The 13,356-nt window shown below is 44.8% G+C and overlaps 1 protein-coding gene across 5 annotated transcripts in view; it reads left to right on the top strand.

Annotated features, from left to right (window-relative positions):
* The window catches only part of HECW2 (HECT, C2 and WW domain containing E3 ubiquitin protein ligase 2), a 194,730-nt gene that overhangs the window by 100,425 nt on the left and 80,949 nt on the right, over nucleotides 1–13,356 (top strand). For all 5 annotated transcript variants that reach the window (XM_081902138.1, XM_081902139.1, XM_081902140.1 and 2 more), the window contains 4 exons: nucleotides 6,884–6,978; nucleotides 9,223–9,295; nucleotides 12,357–12,526; nucleotides 13,040–13,182. In XM_081902138.1, the coding sequence (XP_081758264.1) occupies nucleotides 6,884–6,978; nucleotides 9,223–9,295; nucleotides 12,357–12,526; nucleotides 13,040–13,182 (481 nt within the window). The remainder of the gene's footprint in view (nucleotides 1–6,883; nucleotides 6,979–9,222; nucleotides 9,296–12,356; nucleotides 12,527–13,039; nucleotides 13,183–13,356) is intronic.

The raw sequence follows: 13,356 nt of genomic DNA, 5'->3' as shown, positions 1-13,356 counted from the left end.
ACCACAAGTCGCACCTAGTTTTTGGAGGAGGAAAACGAGAAAAAAAATATTCTGAATCTCAGAAGCCAGAACAGCAAGAGGGATTGCTTCGCAGTGAAAGCAGCAGTCCCTCTTGCTGTTCTGGCTTCTGGGATAGCTGTGCAGCCTGCATTCGCTCCATATGACGCACACGCATTTCCCCTTACTTTTTAGGAGGGAAAAAGTGAGTCTTATAGAGCAAAAAATACGGTATGTTTTTACATGCACTTGTTAGGTATGTGAATAGTAGCTACTTACTGCAGCCTTTAAGGCATCGGTGGCAAAACTGAGCTGGTACTAAGAGCGGCAAAAGCAGGAAGAGATAGCAGCTCACCTGGGCCAGAGCGAGAGCTCCCACCTGTCTGGCTGCTAGAGTGACACTAACTCTTGCCTTATTATTATTATTATTATTATTATCATTTATTGAATTTATACACCGCACTATACCCAGAGATCTCAGGGTGGTTCACAGAACAAAATCAAAATATATAATCAAAATAAAAGCAACATCCCAATAACCCACCCCACATTTTAAAAGGGCATATCAACCAAAGGCCTGCTTAAAAAGGAACGTTTCTGTCTGGCAAGAAGAAGAAGAAGAAGAAGAAGAAGAAGAAGAAGAAGAAGAAGAAGAAGAAGAAGAAGAAGAAGAGGAGGAAGGAGGAGGAGGAGGTGGTGGTAAAGGACACCTGGATGGTTAAGTCCAATCAAAGGCATCTATGGGGTTGCGGCACTCATCTCACTTTTCAGGCCAAGAGAACCCTGACGGAAACCAGAGTGCACGGAAACACCATTTACCTTCCTGTCGCAGCAAAACCTATTTATCTACTTTCACTGTGGTGCTTTCGAATTGCTAGCTTGGAAGGAGCTGGGACAGAGCAACAGGACCTCACCCCGTCGCGGGGATTCGAACTGCCGAAGTTCTGCTTGGCAAGCCCAAGAGGCTCAGTGGTTTAGACCACAGTGCCACCCGCGTGCTAAAGGTATATAATGAAGGCGGCAGGCGAACTTCCCTGGGGAGAGCATTCCACAGAGAAGGAGTCACTGCAGATAAGTCCCTAGGCTTAATTCACAGCCTGTTTAGTAAAAGCAAAATAGTGTATTTAAGGTCTTGCCCCACAAGAGCACCCTTGTTGGCATCTCTGCAAAATTCAGTTCCTCTGCCTACTCCTTTCATTCTCATCCAATGCACCACTCATGGGAACACGGGATGCTGCCTTATACTGAGGTCCATGTAGTTCAGTATTTGTTTACATTCTCTGGCAGCCGCTTATCAGGATTTTAGGCAGGATTCCTTCCAGCCATAGCTGGAGATGCTTTGAGATTGAACCAGGGGCTTCTTGTTTGTGAAGCTGAAACTCTGCCGCTCAGCTATAGTCTGCCCCAAATTACAGAAAATTGATGCAAGCTTAGGAAGGAAACAGTTCGGTATTTTCCCCCTGCTACAAAAGGGGAGGGGGCAACGTTTCTCTGATAAGCCAGGGCATGCAAGAAGAAGCGTCGCAAGATAAACCCCCCATCAAAATTCCCTCCTAGCTTCTTGAAAATTAATAAGAATATTATTACTATTATCGTAAATATTTAAGTGTGTTTGGGAAGGGAGGGGTTCTCTGCAACCTAGAATCCAAAGGCAGGCAGAATACAAACATGTGAATCTGCTGCACATACAGCGGGAGTTACTCAGGAGAGGACATGAAGGAGAGGTTAAAGGAATAAAGAATGGTGCAGCTGCCAAATACAATGTTCTGATCAATGTTGTGATGAGCTGGCGCCCTCAGGCTGTCACCTGCTGAAAAGGCGACTGACTTTGTACTTCCAACACTAATGCCATAAGAAGTGCTGGGAAGTGTCACTCTTCCCATTTGAGCAGAGAGTGAAAAGGTGCGTCAAATGTCACATTCTTTTTAGCTATGGTAATTTAGCAGAGGAGAGCGGAGTGGGGTGGGGAGAGGATGGGGAAGGAGAAGACTGGGGAGATTGCCACCTCCCATCATACACAAGGGGTGGCAAAATGCTCTTTCAGATTACTGTTGCTTTTTTTTCTGTCACACTTTCGATCTGCAGAGTCTTTTTGCTTCCTAGCTTCTGTTTGCAGTAAGTGAATCAAACTGAAGAGGGTAGTGGGTTGCTGGCTCAGCCCTTCCCAAGCGTTTCCGTATCCAAGCAGGGGGTCTTGGTTCAAGTTCTGTGCTCTTAAGTCTGCACTGTCTTGATAAATAGAATGTTGTTTATTGCATTTTGGTTCCCTTTGTTGTCACCTGATTATTACCTGTGTGTAATTTTACAGAGCTGTAAGTCATTTATGGGTGGCACTGTGGTCTAAACCACTGAGCCTAGGGCTTGCTGATCGGAAGGTCAGCGGTTCGAATCCCCATGATGGGGTGAGCTCCTGTTGCTCAGTCCCTGCTCCTGCCAACCTAGCAGTTCGAAAGCACGCCAAAGAGCAAGTAGATAAATAGGTACCACTCCAGCGGGAAGGTAAATGGCGTTTCCATGCGCTGCTCTGGTTTGCCAGAACCGGCTTAGTCATGCTGGCCACATGACCTGGAAAACTGTCTGCGGCCAGTAAAGCGAGATGAGCGCCAGAACTCCAGAGTTGTACACGACTGGACTGTCAGGGGTCCTTTACCTTTAAGCCATTTTGAGGCATTTTAAAACATATATAAAGCAATGAATAACAGAGGGTGGTGGAAGTGGGACAAGGGTTGCTTTTCATTAATAAGCTCAGCCATCTGTAGAAAGCATCCCCTTTTCAACATGGGGGGGCAAGAATAATAATAAATAATAATAATAAATTTTTATTTATATCCTGCCCTCCCCAGCCGAAGCTGGGCTCAGGGCGGCTAGCAATAATCAAAATAGTCCAACATTTTTGAAAGCACACACACACACACACAAATGGCACTAAAGCAGCTGGACTTTCAGTAAATAGACTGACTTTCTGGGAATCTTATAATATATATATATTTATTCCCAGTGTTTACAACAGCCTTACTTAGTACTGATTCCTCAAAAATCCCCACAGAGGGATGCACCAGTATCTCCTGGTAGAATAAAGAGATTTTTGTTGTTGTTTAGTCGTTTAGTCATGTCCTACTCTTCATGACCCCATGGACCAGAGCATGCCAGGCACTCCTGTCTTCCACTGCCTCCCCCAGTTTAGTCAAACTCCTGTTAGTAGCTTTGAGAACACTGTCCAACCATCTCGTCTTCTGTCATCCCCTTCTCCTTGTGCCCTCAATCTTTCCCAACATCAGAGTCTTTTCCAGGCAGTCTTCTCTTCTCACGAGGTGGCTAAAGTACTGGCGCCTCAGCTTCAGGATCTGTCCTTCCAGTGAGCACTCAGGCCTGATTTCCTTCAGAGTGGATAGGTTTGATCTTCTTGCAGTCCATGGGACTCTCAAGAGTCTCCTCCAGTACCACAATTCAAAAGCATCAATTCTCCAGCGATCAGCCTTCTTTATGGTCCAGCTCTCACTTCCATACATCACTACTGGGAAAACCATAGCTTTAGCTATACATATATCATAAAATCTAGAAGACATCAAAAATGAATGGAAGATTTCTGGAATATCATTTTTTTTAAAAAAAACAATTAATGAAGATATTTGGTGTCTCCAGAGCTCTTTTTGCTCCTTATGTGATCAATGCTCATTAATTGTTTCATGCAGAGACCATTTATGTGATTACTTTCCCCAATTGGTTTGCTTAATCATTGAAGCGCTGCTGGAAATGGAACCATTTGCAGAGAAGCTTTAAGTACATTTTCTCTGATCCTCAGTAAAAGGAAATATGAGGGGTGGCTGTAAATTGTCACATTAAATATTGTGCATGGACTTGCACCTAAAGTGGTGAAGAAACCTTAAATAAATGCAAACATCCTAACCTACTGTCAAAGCAGTTATAAACTCCAATGGAATACATCAAAGCGATTAACAAAAATTCTCAGTTAAAACTGGTGGCCTGGGCCGTTTAATGTGTCCCATTGACTCTGAAGAGTATGGTGAAGTTGCCTGGGTTTATTATCCATTGTGTATTCATGGAGCTGCACACAGGGCCATTTCCAGGTTTTGTGGAGGCCCCAGGCAAGCTTCCCTCAGTTGGTTCTCCTTCCCCCCTGCCATGCAGGCAAGATGCCCATGGTGGCGGCAGCGTGCGTGGAACATTGAGCATAGCTTCCCGCCCCTATGCTCCTATGTGATGTCACCATCATCTGAAGTATGCCAGCTGTGCACCTGATGTGCACCAGCTGTGCACCAGACATTGGGACCATGCTGTATGGCCCAGACATTTCCTCCTCTGCAGCCACATCAGTGACAAACTTTTTCCAGGGCACCATCATTTGCCCACATTTGCTGCATGCTGGTGCAAGTATACTGAGCAGAGGAGCTAGCTAAGCCCATACATAGAATTGCCGTGGTTGGATGAGACTGGAGTTTTTAACCAGAGAGACGTGATGCTACTCTGACTTCACAAAAAATCTCTCCTGAGTATTAGGGGATCCTTTGAAAAAGGCTGGGAGGTGAGTTGGGAAACGTCAATGCAAAGGGAGAATCACCAAAAATTGGGCTGGGGCAACTTGCGTGAGTTACCCTGTGCCACATACTTGACCTTTCCTTCTGGTTTTTTGCTTCTGCAGCACTGAATACCACCCATTGTCTTGTGATTATTTGTTTTAGAAGGCTTTCCACATTAACTCTGTAGTTTATGGTAGTTCTAATGGTTTTTCACCTGGTCTGCCATGCTACATCTTTGTTTTACAGCTACTGGCCATGATTTACAGTGACCTAAAACTTCCCGCATTGTTTAATGTACTCATATAAAACATATGAGTACATTTGGTTCCCCTTTTTTTTTTACTTTAGAAGCCAAATGATTCATTGCTGCTGTAGCCTAAAGTTGTCAGATTCAAAGCTTCAGCCATTTCAGCTAAGCAGATGTTGAAACGCAATGACAGCTCTGTCGTTTATGGTTTTTATATTCCTCTTAATTAATTCTTTGGGACACAGTCGTAGTAAATATACAACAACATCTTCTATCTTTTGAAAATGGAAAGGACACACACCATGTTTTGTTTGGGGCTGGGATCTTGAATTAATGTTTTGGCTCTGACTTTATCAGACCTATAAATCCAGAGCACATACTTCAACATTTCTATGTCCCTGTGTTTTGATTACAAGTTGTGAATCAATAAAAACTGCAAAGGCTCTGGCTTCTATCTGATAAAAACTTATTGTAAGACCTAACTAAATAGATAGTGAAAGTTTAGCCTTGCAGGAATGAGCTTTGGTTATTTTTCTAGGGTGCAGCTCAGTATTGTTTATTGGCATCTTATCTTGGCTCTGAGCCTTTCGGGTCGTCTACTGCCTTTGTGTGTGTTTTTATATTTCTGGAGTAGGAGGTTGATTGTTTGTGGCCTGAGTACATTTCAGTGAGCCATGTTTTTGTTGCTCCTCTTGTTTGCTCCCTCCCCTTTCAATAATAGCTCTGTGCCACTCAACTCAAATATAGCTTGGAACTGGAGCTGATAGCATCCTTGCAGAAACTGCAATGGGCCTTGTGTTTCATGCAGCAGTTGTGGAAGTCAGGACAAAGTAGCCCAATCTGCCAAATATGGTTTGGCTTTTTTAAAAAAACAACAACCCCATGCTCTAGACCAGACTTCCTCAAACTCGGCCCTCCAGATGTTTTTGGCCTACAGCTCCCATGATGCCTAGCTAGCAGGACCAGTGGTCAGGGATGATGGGAATTGTAGTCTCAAAACATCTGGAGGGCAGAGTTTGAGGAAGCCTGCTCTAGGTTCTAGAATTCCACTTCTGAACACTAGATCCATAGAAATTTAAAGGGGGAAAAGTATATTTTGGCCTAGGAAGAACTCCATTCTGAAATTTTTATTGTACAGGCAGGATTCAGTCTGGACTATCAAGAGCCTGCAAGTGAAGACAGCTGTGGATAAGTCATTCAGGACCCCAGACAGAGCCCAGTGGGGCAGACAACTTGTTCTAACATGAATCCATCTCAGTTTTGTGCCCCATGGGCATTAACTACCCTCGTGAGGCTCTGTTTCCTTGCTGAGGAGCTCAAAGCCTTAAAGGGCATCTCTCTGACCCAGAGCATTCCACTACTTGTCTTATGCCAGGCATAACGCCTATGTTGCTGAGGTGGCTCAGGGAAGAGGCTGACGCCTCAGTGGAACTGGGCCTGAGAGACACAGGCTCTGCAGGCTTGAAAGTCTCAGCCTTGGAAGGTTCCTGATTGTTTGGCTTGGGCCCAATGCTTTCTCAATCTCTTCCTCCTTCATGTCTTGGTTCCTGCTGGACTTTGAAATCACGACATATTGTTTCCTGATCAGTACAGGGGTAATATATTAAAGCTGATGCAGTTGAGGATACTGGGGTTGGGATGTATAATAGTAGGAGGGGTGCCAACTTGAATAAAATATTGGGGGGAGGGCAGTTAAGCCCCACCCCACATAATTGATCACATGACACAGTGCGTGCATGCACACCATTTCAAGGGCAATACCCATCAACTTGTGGGGGCTGCCCCCTCAAATAGGAGTTGGCTCCTGTGAATAGTAGGGTTACAGGTAAGGGTGCTTGCAACCACCTACGAGAAAGAAAGAAAAAAATAAGGAATATACCAGGGGTCTCCCTAACAGCAGTATGCTAATTGTCACAAGTCTTTAAGAGGATCTTTTAATAGAGTAACAGGTATTATCTTTCTCAAATGGTTGCAAGTTGTTGCATTGCAAGCACTGTGTTCCCAAGCAGCTCTTCCATTGACTGACTGTTTCCATTCAGTAATGCGAATCTTTCATGAGTTCTGCATACTCTTACTCCACCCTTCCATTATTTCCCCCCAGCTGAAATAAAGATCTGCTTTAAATACTACCATGGTATAAGCGGAGCCCTGCGGGCAACAACTCCATGTATCACTGTGAAAAACCCTGCTGTGATGGTGAGTATCTTTTATTCATTGCTTGAACACCGAGCCAATCTGTTTTAACGCTAACATTAAACTTGCTAATTTACCGTATTTTTCGCACCATAGGACGCACTTTTTCCCCTCCAAAAATGAAGGGGAAATGTGTGTGCGTCCTATGGTGCGAATGCAGGCTTTCGCTGAAGCCTGGAGAGTGAGAGGGGTCGGTGCGCACCGACCCCTCACGCTCTCCAGGCTTCGCGGACCTCTTCGCAAGGAGCGGGAGCACTCCGGCTCCTTGCGGGGAGTTGCCAGCATGCCGAAGCCTGCACGCGCTGAGCTCAGCGCGCCCAGGCTTCGCGGACCTCTCCGCAAGGAGCCGGAGCGCTCCGGCTCCTTGCGGGGAGTTGCCAGCATGCCGAAGCCTGCGCGCGCTGAGCTCAGCGCGCCCAGGCTTCGCGGACCTCTCCGCAAGGAGCCGGAGCGCTCCGGCTCCTTGCGGGGAGTTGCCAGCATGCCGAAGCCTGCGCGCGCTGAGCTCAGCGCGCCCAGGCTTCGCGGACCTCTCCGCAAGGAGCCGGAGCGCTCCGGCTCCTTGCGGGGAGTTGCCAGCATGCCGAAGCCTGCGCGCGCTGAGCTCAGCGCGCCCAGGCTTCGCGGACCTCTCCGCAAGGAGCCGGAGCGCTCCGGCTCCTTGCGGGGAGTTGCCAGCATGCCGAAGCCTGCGCGCGCTGAGCTCAGCGCGCCCAGGCTTCGCGGACCTCTCCACAAGCAGCGGGAGTGCTCCCACGGCTTGCAGAGAGCTGCCTGTTTGCGGGCTGGGGTCGGGGGAAGCTCGAGCTTCCCCCGCCCCAGCCCCGCGCCTGGGGGGGGGGAATAATTTTTTCCCCTTTATTTCCCCCCCAAAAAATGGGTGCGCCCTATGGTCCGGTGCGCCCTATGGTGCGAAAAATACGGTAGGTTGGCGTCTGATATTTTCCAGTAAGTTATCTGATCTAGTGAGGATGTCAATGGGAAGATGTGATGAGTGAAATCCTTCCATTGTCACTGAAGTTAATTTCACTTATCACATCGTCACCTGAAGCTGGTAGCACAGACTTCAGTGTGTCCAGGATTTTATCACTTTGTTTTAATTCTGCATGTTGAATGAGCTACCCTTGTGGTCCTGTTCTCTGACTTAATGCATGCCAACTCTACTATTGCCCATAAATATTCAGTATGGTCACTGGCTGGTGTGTTCCACAGAGAGATGCTTTGTTCTTTGTTGAGTAGGCTACAGCAAATTACAACCATATTTCTCTCTTCCTCTCTCCCCCCATTGCTACATGCCATGGTAAGCCAAACTACCCAAGAACAAACCTTGGCTGCAACGTGTGGTTCTAAGGAGACAGCTTAACCACAATCCTGGGTTCAGACAACACACTAGGGCAGGCCTTGGCTTAGCTCAGTGCCGGAGTAAAAAAAGACCAACAAGGAGAACATTCATGCAATTCCAGTAGGCCACAGCTGATGATGATGATGATGATGATGATGATGATGATAATTTATTATTTATACCCAGCCCATCTGGCTGGGTTTCCCCAGCCACTCTGGGTGGCTCCCAACAAAATATTAATATTAATAGAGTAATAAGGTGATAAAAGATCAAACATTAAAAACTTCCCTAAACAGGGCTGTCTTCAGATATCTTCTAAAAGTCAGATAGTTGTTTATTTCCTTGACATCTGGTGAGAGGGTGTTCCACAGGGCGGGCACTACTATCGAGAAGGCCCTCTGCCTAATTCCCTGTAACCTCACTTTTCGCAGGGAGGGAACGGCCGGAAGGCCCTCGGAGCTGGACCTCAGTGTCCGGGCTGAACAAGCTTGCTTTTCCATGTTGTGTGAACTGCCTCTCTTCTCCATCTCTCTCACACACATGATAAAAAAATAAACACTTAAGAAGGCTGTGGGAGCTTATCTCTCTATAAGCCTATTTGTCATAGAAATAACCCTGTCAGGAATATGCAATTTGTTGCTTACAATGATTTTTATTTAATTTAACTCAGTATTTTTATACTGCCTTTCCGGGTAAAACACTCTCTCAAATTGGCTCAGGTGAGTGCCATTGCCATTCTAAGAGAACGAGGAAGGTGTTTGTGTTGAGTTCTGGCACCTCTTTTTCTAAAAAAACAGCACTGGGCAGTCTGTCATAATTCTGTTCCCTTGTTATAGATTCTTTCTCTAATTTACATACTACTTTCACGTTCAGAAGTGACCACAATAGTTTCCCCCTCTTTTCAGATGGGGGCAGAGGGCACTGAAGGTGGTTCGGCAAGCCAGCACTCCCGAAAATTAGTTAGCTTTACACTCTCAGGTAAGAATACTTTTAAATTCTGTTTTCCTTTAAATCAAGGTATTGTGAACTTGTGTTTTAGGAAATGTTGCTCATTCTGTAAACTTTGGGAGAAGGATATAATGTGTGTGTATGTGTGGTTATAGGCAGGGCTTTTTTCCCAGCCAGAACTCACCAGAACTGAGTTCTGGCACCTCTTTGTTGCATTCCAGCATCTCTGTAGTTTTGTGGTGCCATCCCCCTGCACGGAACTCAGGGCTGCACGACAGAGGTGTTTGGTGGCATGGCGCTCAGGGCTGCGGGTGGCAAGGCAATTGTGGTGGTGCAGATGTCGGTGGCTCAAGTGCCCCCCACCCCTCGCCGGTAGGGTGAATGGGTGGAACTTTGGGCTGCTTCTCTGCCACAGAAAAAGCTCAACAACAAAAAAAAGCTCAGCAAGTTCCAGGCACCTCTTTTTCTAGAAAAGAAAGTCCTGGTTATAGGCATCCAGTGTTGTGTTGTCCACCTTCATTCAGGCAAGGACATTTTTTGCTCCAGCTAGCAGTGAAGAAAGGGACGCGGGTGGTGCTTTGGGTTAAGCCACAGAGCCTAGGACTTGCCAATCAGAAGGTTGGCGGTTCGAATCCCCGCGATGGGGTGAGCTCCTGTTACTCGGTCCCTGCTCCTGCCAAGCTAGCAGTTCGAAAGCACGTCAAAGTGCAAGTAGATAAATAGGTACCACTCTGGCAGGAAGGTAAAACGGCGTTTCCGTGCGCTGCTCTGGTTCGCCAAAAGCGGCTTAGTCATGCTGGCCACATGACTTGGAAGCTGTACGCCGGCTCCCTCGGCCTATAGAGCAAGGTGAGTGCCGCAACCCCAGAGTCGGCCACGACTGGACCTAATGGTCAGGGGTCCCTTTACCTTTAGCAGTGAAGAAATGGAAACTGTGGCAAGCCCTTCTGGCTCCCGGTCTAAGCGTCACTGAGGACCTGCATGTGAGATGAGACAAAGGGATTTTTCTCTTACCTGCCGCTCCCTCTGGACCTGACACAGAGCCCAATTTTGCATGTACAGCCGCACTGATTCACCTCTGAGAGTTGGTTAGTGTTCCTGTGGCTGCATATTCACTTCGGATCCTTCCTTTATGCAAGGAACTTCCTCTGCAAGGTCAGGAGTCTTGTTCTGTATCTATCTGATATTATATGTGAGCTGACAGGTGAAACAGCTATCTTAGAGGGTGGAGGGGACGTTTGACAGGCACCCAGAGATGGTGAGCCAGAATGTTCAGCTACGCTGCTCACACTTTTTCAGCTCCCTGGACAGATTAACCTCCTTGTTCCAAAAATGGTTCTTCTGCTGAAGTATGTTACTCAGTAAAAAGATATAAAAATTAAAAGCAATGGCGCAGACCTTATCAGAACTTGAAGAGCAGTTAGCAGAATGGATTTATTTCATGGAGTGCTTTTGTTTTTGTACAGAAAAGAGTTCAGAAACTGGGGTCTTTTGAAGTGCTTTATTTCTGTGGTGTTTCTAAACTGCAGACATTGCTGCAGCTGAACTCTGCAATCTGTCCATTAACATGACTTTTCTACCTATATGTGTTGAAGGACAACCTGGAGAAGTGCAGAATTTTGTATTTTTGAGCTTTTGCTTCCCATATCGCGCTCTCTTGCTCTCTCTTGTTTATACGCACATTTATCACTGTTGCTATTTTAACATTTGCTCACTGCTGATAAAACCCCAGATCAAACACTAGCACATTTACCCTGTCGCATATTTTTCACAGGTTTCTAGAATGTCTTGATCTTCCCCTGAATTTCCATTGCTAACACCTTTTGTCTCTTTGCTGGGAATTAATGTTTCCTCTATTATTAGCACACCATTGTTATTATTTTTTAAGAAAGTAGAATAAAATAAGCAAAGGTTATGTGTTTCATGAGAGGCAGCTATGTTAAGCCTAGTTGCATAAATAGAATTCTTTTGCCTCTAGCCAGGAAGTTGGTATAATTATCCCACCCACTAATTTGGCTATCTCCAGGGCTTTTTTTCACTGGAACTCAGTTCTGGCACCTCTCAGGTGGGCACCATTGTCATTATAAGAGAATGAGGGAGGCCCTCGTTCATGGTGAGTTCTGGCACCTCTTTTTCTAGATAAATAGCATTAGCTACCTCCAGCAATATGCAAATAAATCCATGTGTTAACCAGCACATCAACACTGTGCAGATTAATACACTGAACAAGAGGTGGAGCCATAACTCTCTGGTAAAGCACATGTTTTGCATGAAAGCAAGTCTCAGATTCATTCCCAAAGCCACAGGCAGTCAGTGTAGACAATATGGAGTTAGATGGACAATGATCTGACTTGGTATAACACAGCTTACTATGTACATAACAATCTATTCTACCAACTGCCTAACACCTGAACAAACAACATGACAGCACAGCTATGAGACAAAGTCATTCCCATAAAGGAATTGACCTTTAAAAATTTCAGTTGTGTTTTAACTGTGGATAACCCACCCATTTGAACTTCCTGTGTGTTCTTAGTCATTTTTTAATGGCTACAAACTACCATTAAAATGTTTATTTTTTAAATTGAGATGGGTATACCAAATTAATAAATGATGGACAAAATGTACAACCATATTGACACAGTATTAAAAATCTAACACAGCAGTACAATTGGAGTTTGCTTTTGTTTTTTGAAGAAGTTAGCAGATGATACATGTGAAAGAAACTGAACTTCATGTTTTAGGGTGCTTCTCCATTACAGTTGACATACTTTTGGAAGTCATATGTGGTGTTAAATGTCTCTGTTCTTTATAAATATTATTTGCCACTCTCAAAAGCCAAATTGTGCTCTTCTGACTGAATATAGAATAACTGATGCAAGATAATGTCTGCATGCTGTAGAATTGATGTTTTGTTTTGTACGTGCACTTTTCCAACAATAAATATTGAAGCCATGTTGAAGCCTGCCTATCTGTCAATCTGTCCTACGCTGTCAGAACACTTGGTGAAAAGCTGGATAACAAAGTAAAGGCATTTGGTGAAAAATAATTGGCGCCATGTTTTCTGTTTTTCCTTTTCTGTGTTTTAAAGACATTAGGGCAGTTGGACTTAAGAAAGGAATGTTCTTCAATCCTGATCCTTACTTAAAGATGTCCATTCAGCCTGGAAAAAAGAGCACATTTCCTACATTTGCTCACCATGGCCAGGAAAGGCGGTCTACTATCATCAGTAACACAACAAATCCTGTTTGGCACAGAGAGGTAATCGATGGCTTTCAAGGAACCTCTCAGTATCTGTGGTAGAAATTCTTTCTTTGGGTTATTGCTGACAAGAGTTCCTACACCCTGTTCCTTAATTCTAAGTGCATGTCTGCCCTCCAGTATTGTCTGGGGAACAAAAATCTGTTCTGTCACTAGTCCACTGGAGCCTTCCCAATTGCATTCTGCTTTATCCAGGAATATAGATTCAGACTTCCCGTTCATGTGAAAAGTAGGCTAATTGGATTATCTTTTCTTAGAACAAAACTCTCTTATTCCTTTGCATTACGTGCTGTTTCCTTGTGCCCTATGTTCTTCTTGGTGACAAAAGGTCTAACAATGGTAGTTCATGAGGCTGCTTGCATGTTTGGCTAAGATATATTCTGTGGTTTTCCTGCCAAATATTTTGGGGGGCTGTTTTGTACCCCTGAACTCTGGTGTTGCTGAGCAAATCAAGAGTTGCTATATTTGATGTTGGTTGTGATATGAAATATATGTTTGTTTTCTTATTTCCAGAAATATTCTTTCGTAGCACTTCTAACAGACGTCTTAGAAATTGAAATCAAAGATAAATTTGCGAAGAGTCGGCCGATCATCAAGCGTTTTCTTGGGAAGCTTACTATACCAGTCCAGAGACTATTGGAAAGGCATGCAATAGGGTAAACAAATACACTTTCATTGTTCATTTTAAATCAGCCAAGAGGAAAAGGAAGTTTGCCTTTCCCTAACAAAATATAAATAATTTAAATTTCAATTACCAGGAAGCCAAGCATTTTTGTAAACTTACTGTTTGATTTGAATCTTGCCTCAAAGTATTCTAGGAATTCAAAAGT

Source organism: Podarcis melisellensis (assembly GCF_964234715.1).
Source record: "Podarcis melisellensis genome assembly, chromosome: 1".
NCBI lineage: Eukaryota > Metazoa > Chordata > Lepidosauria > Squamata > Lacertidae > Podarcis > Podarcis melisellensis.
This window is presented reverse-complemented; position numbering and strand designations above follow the sequence as displayed.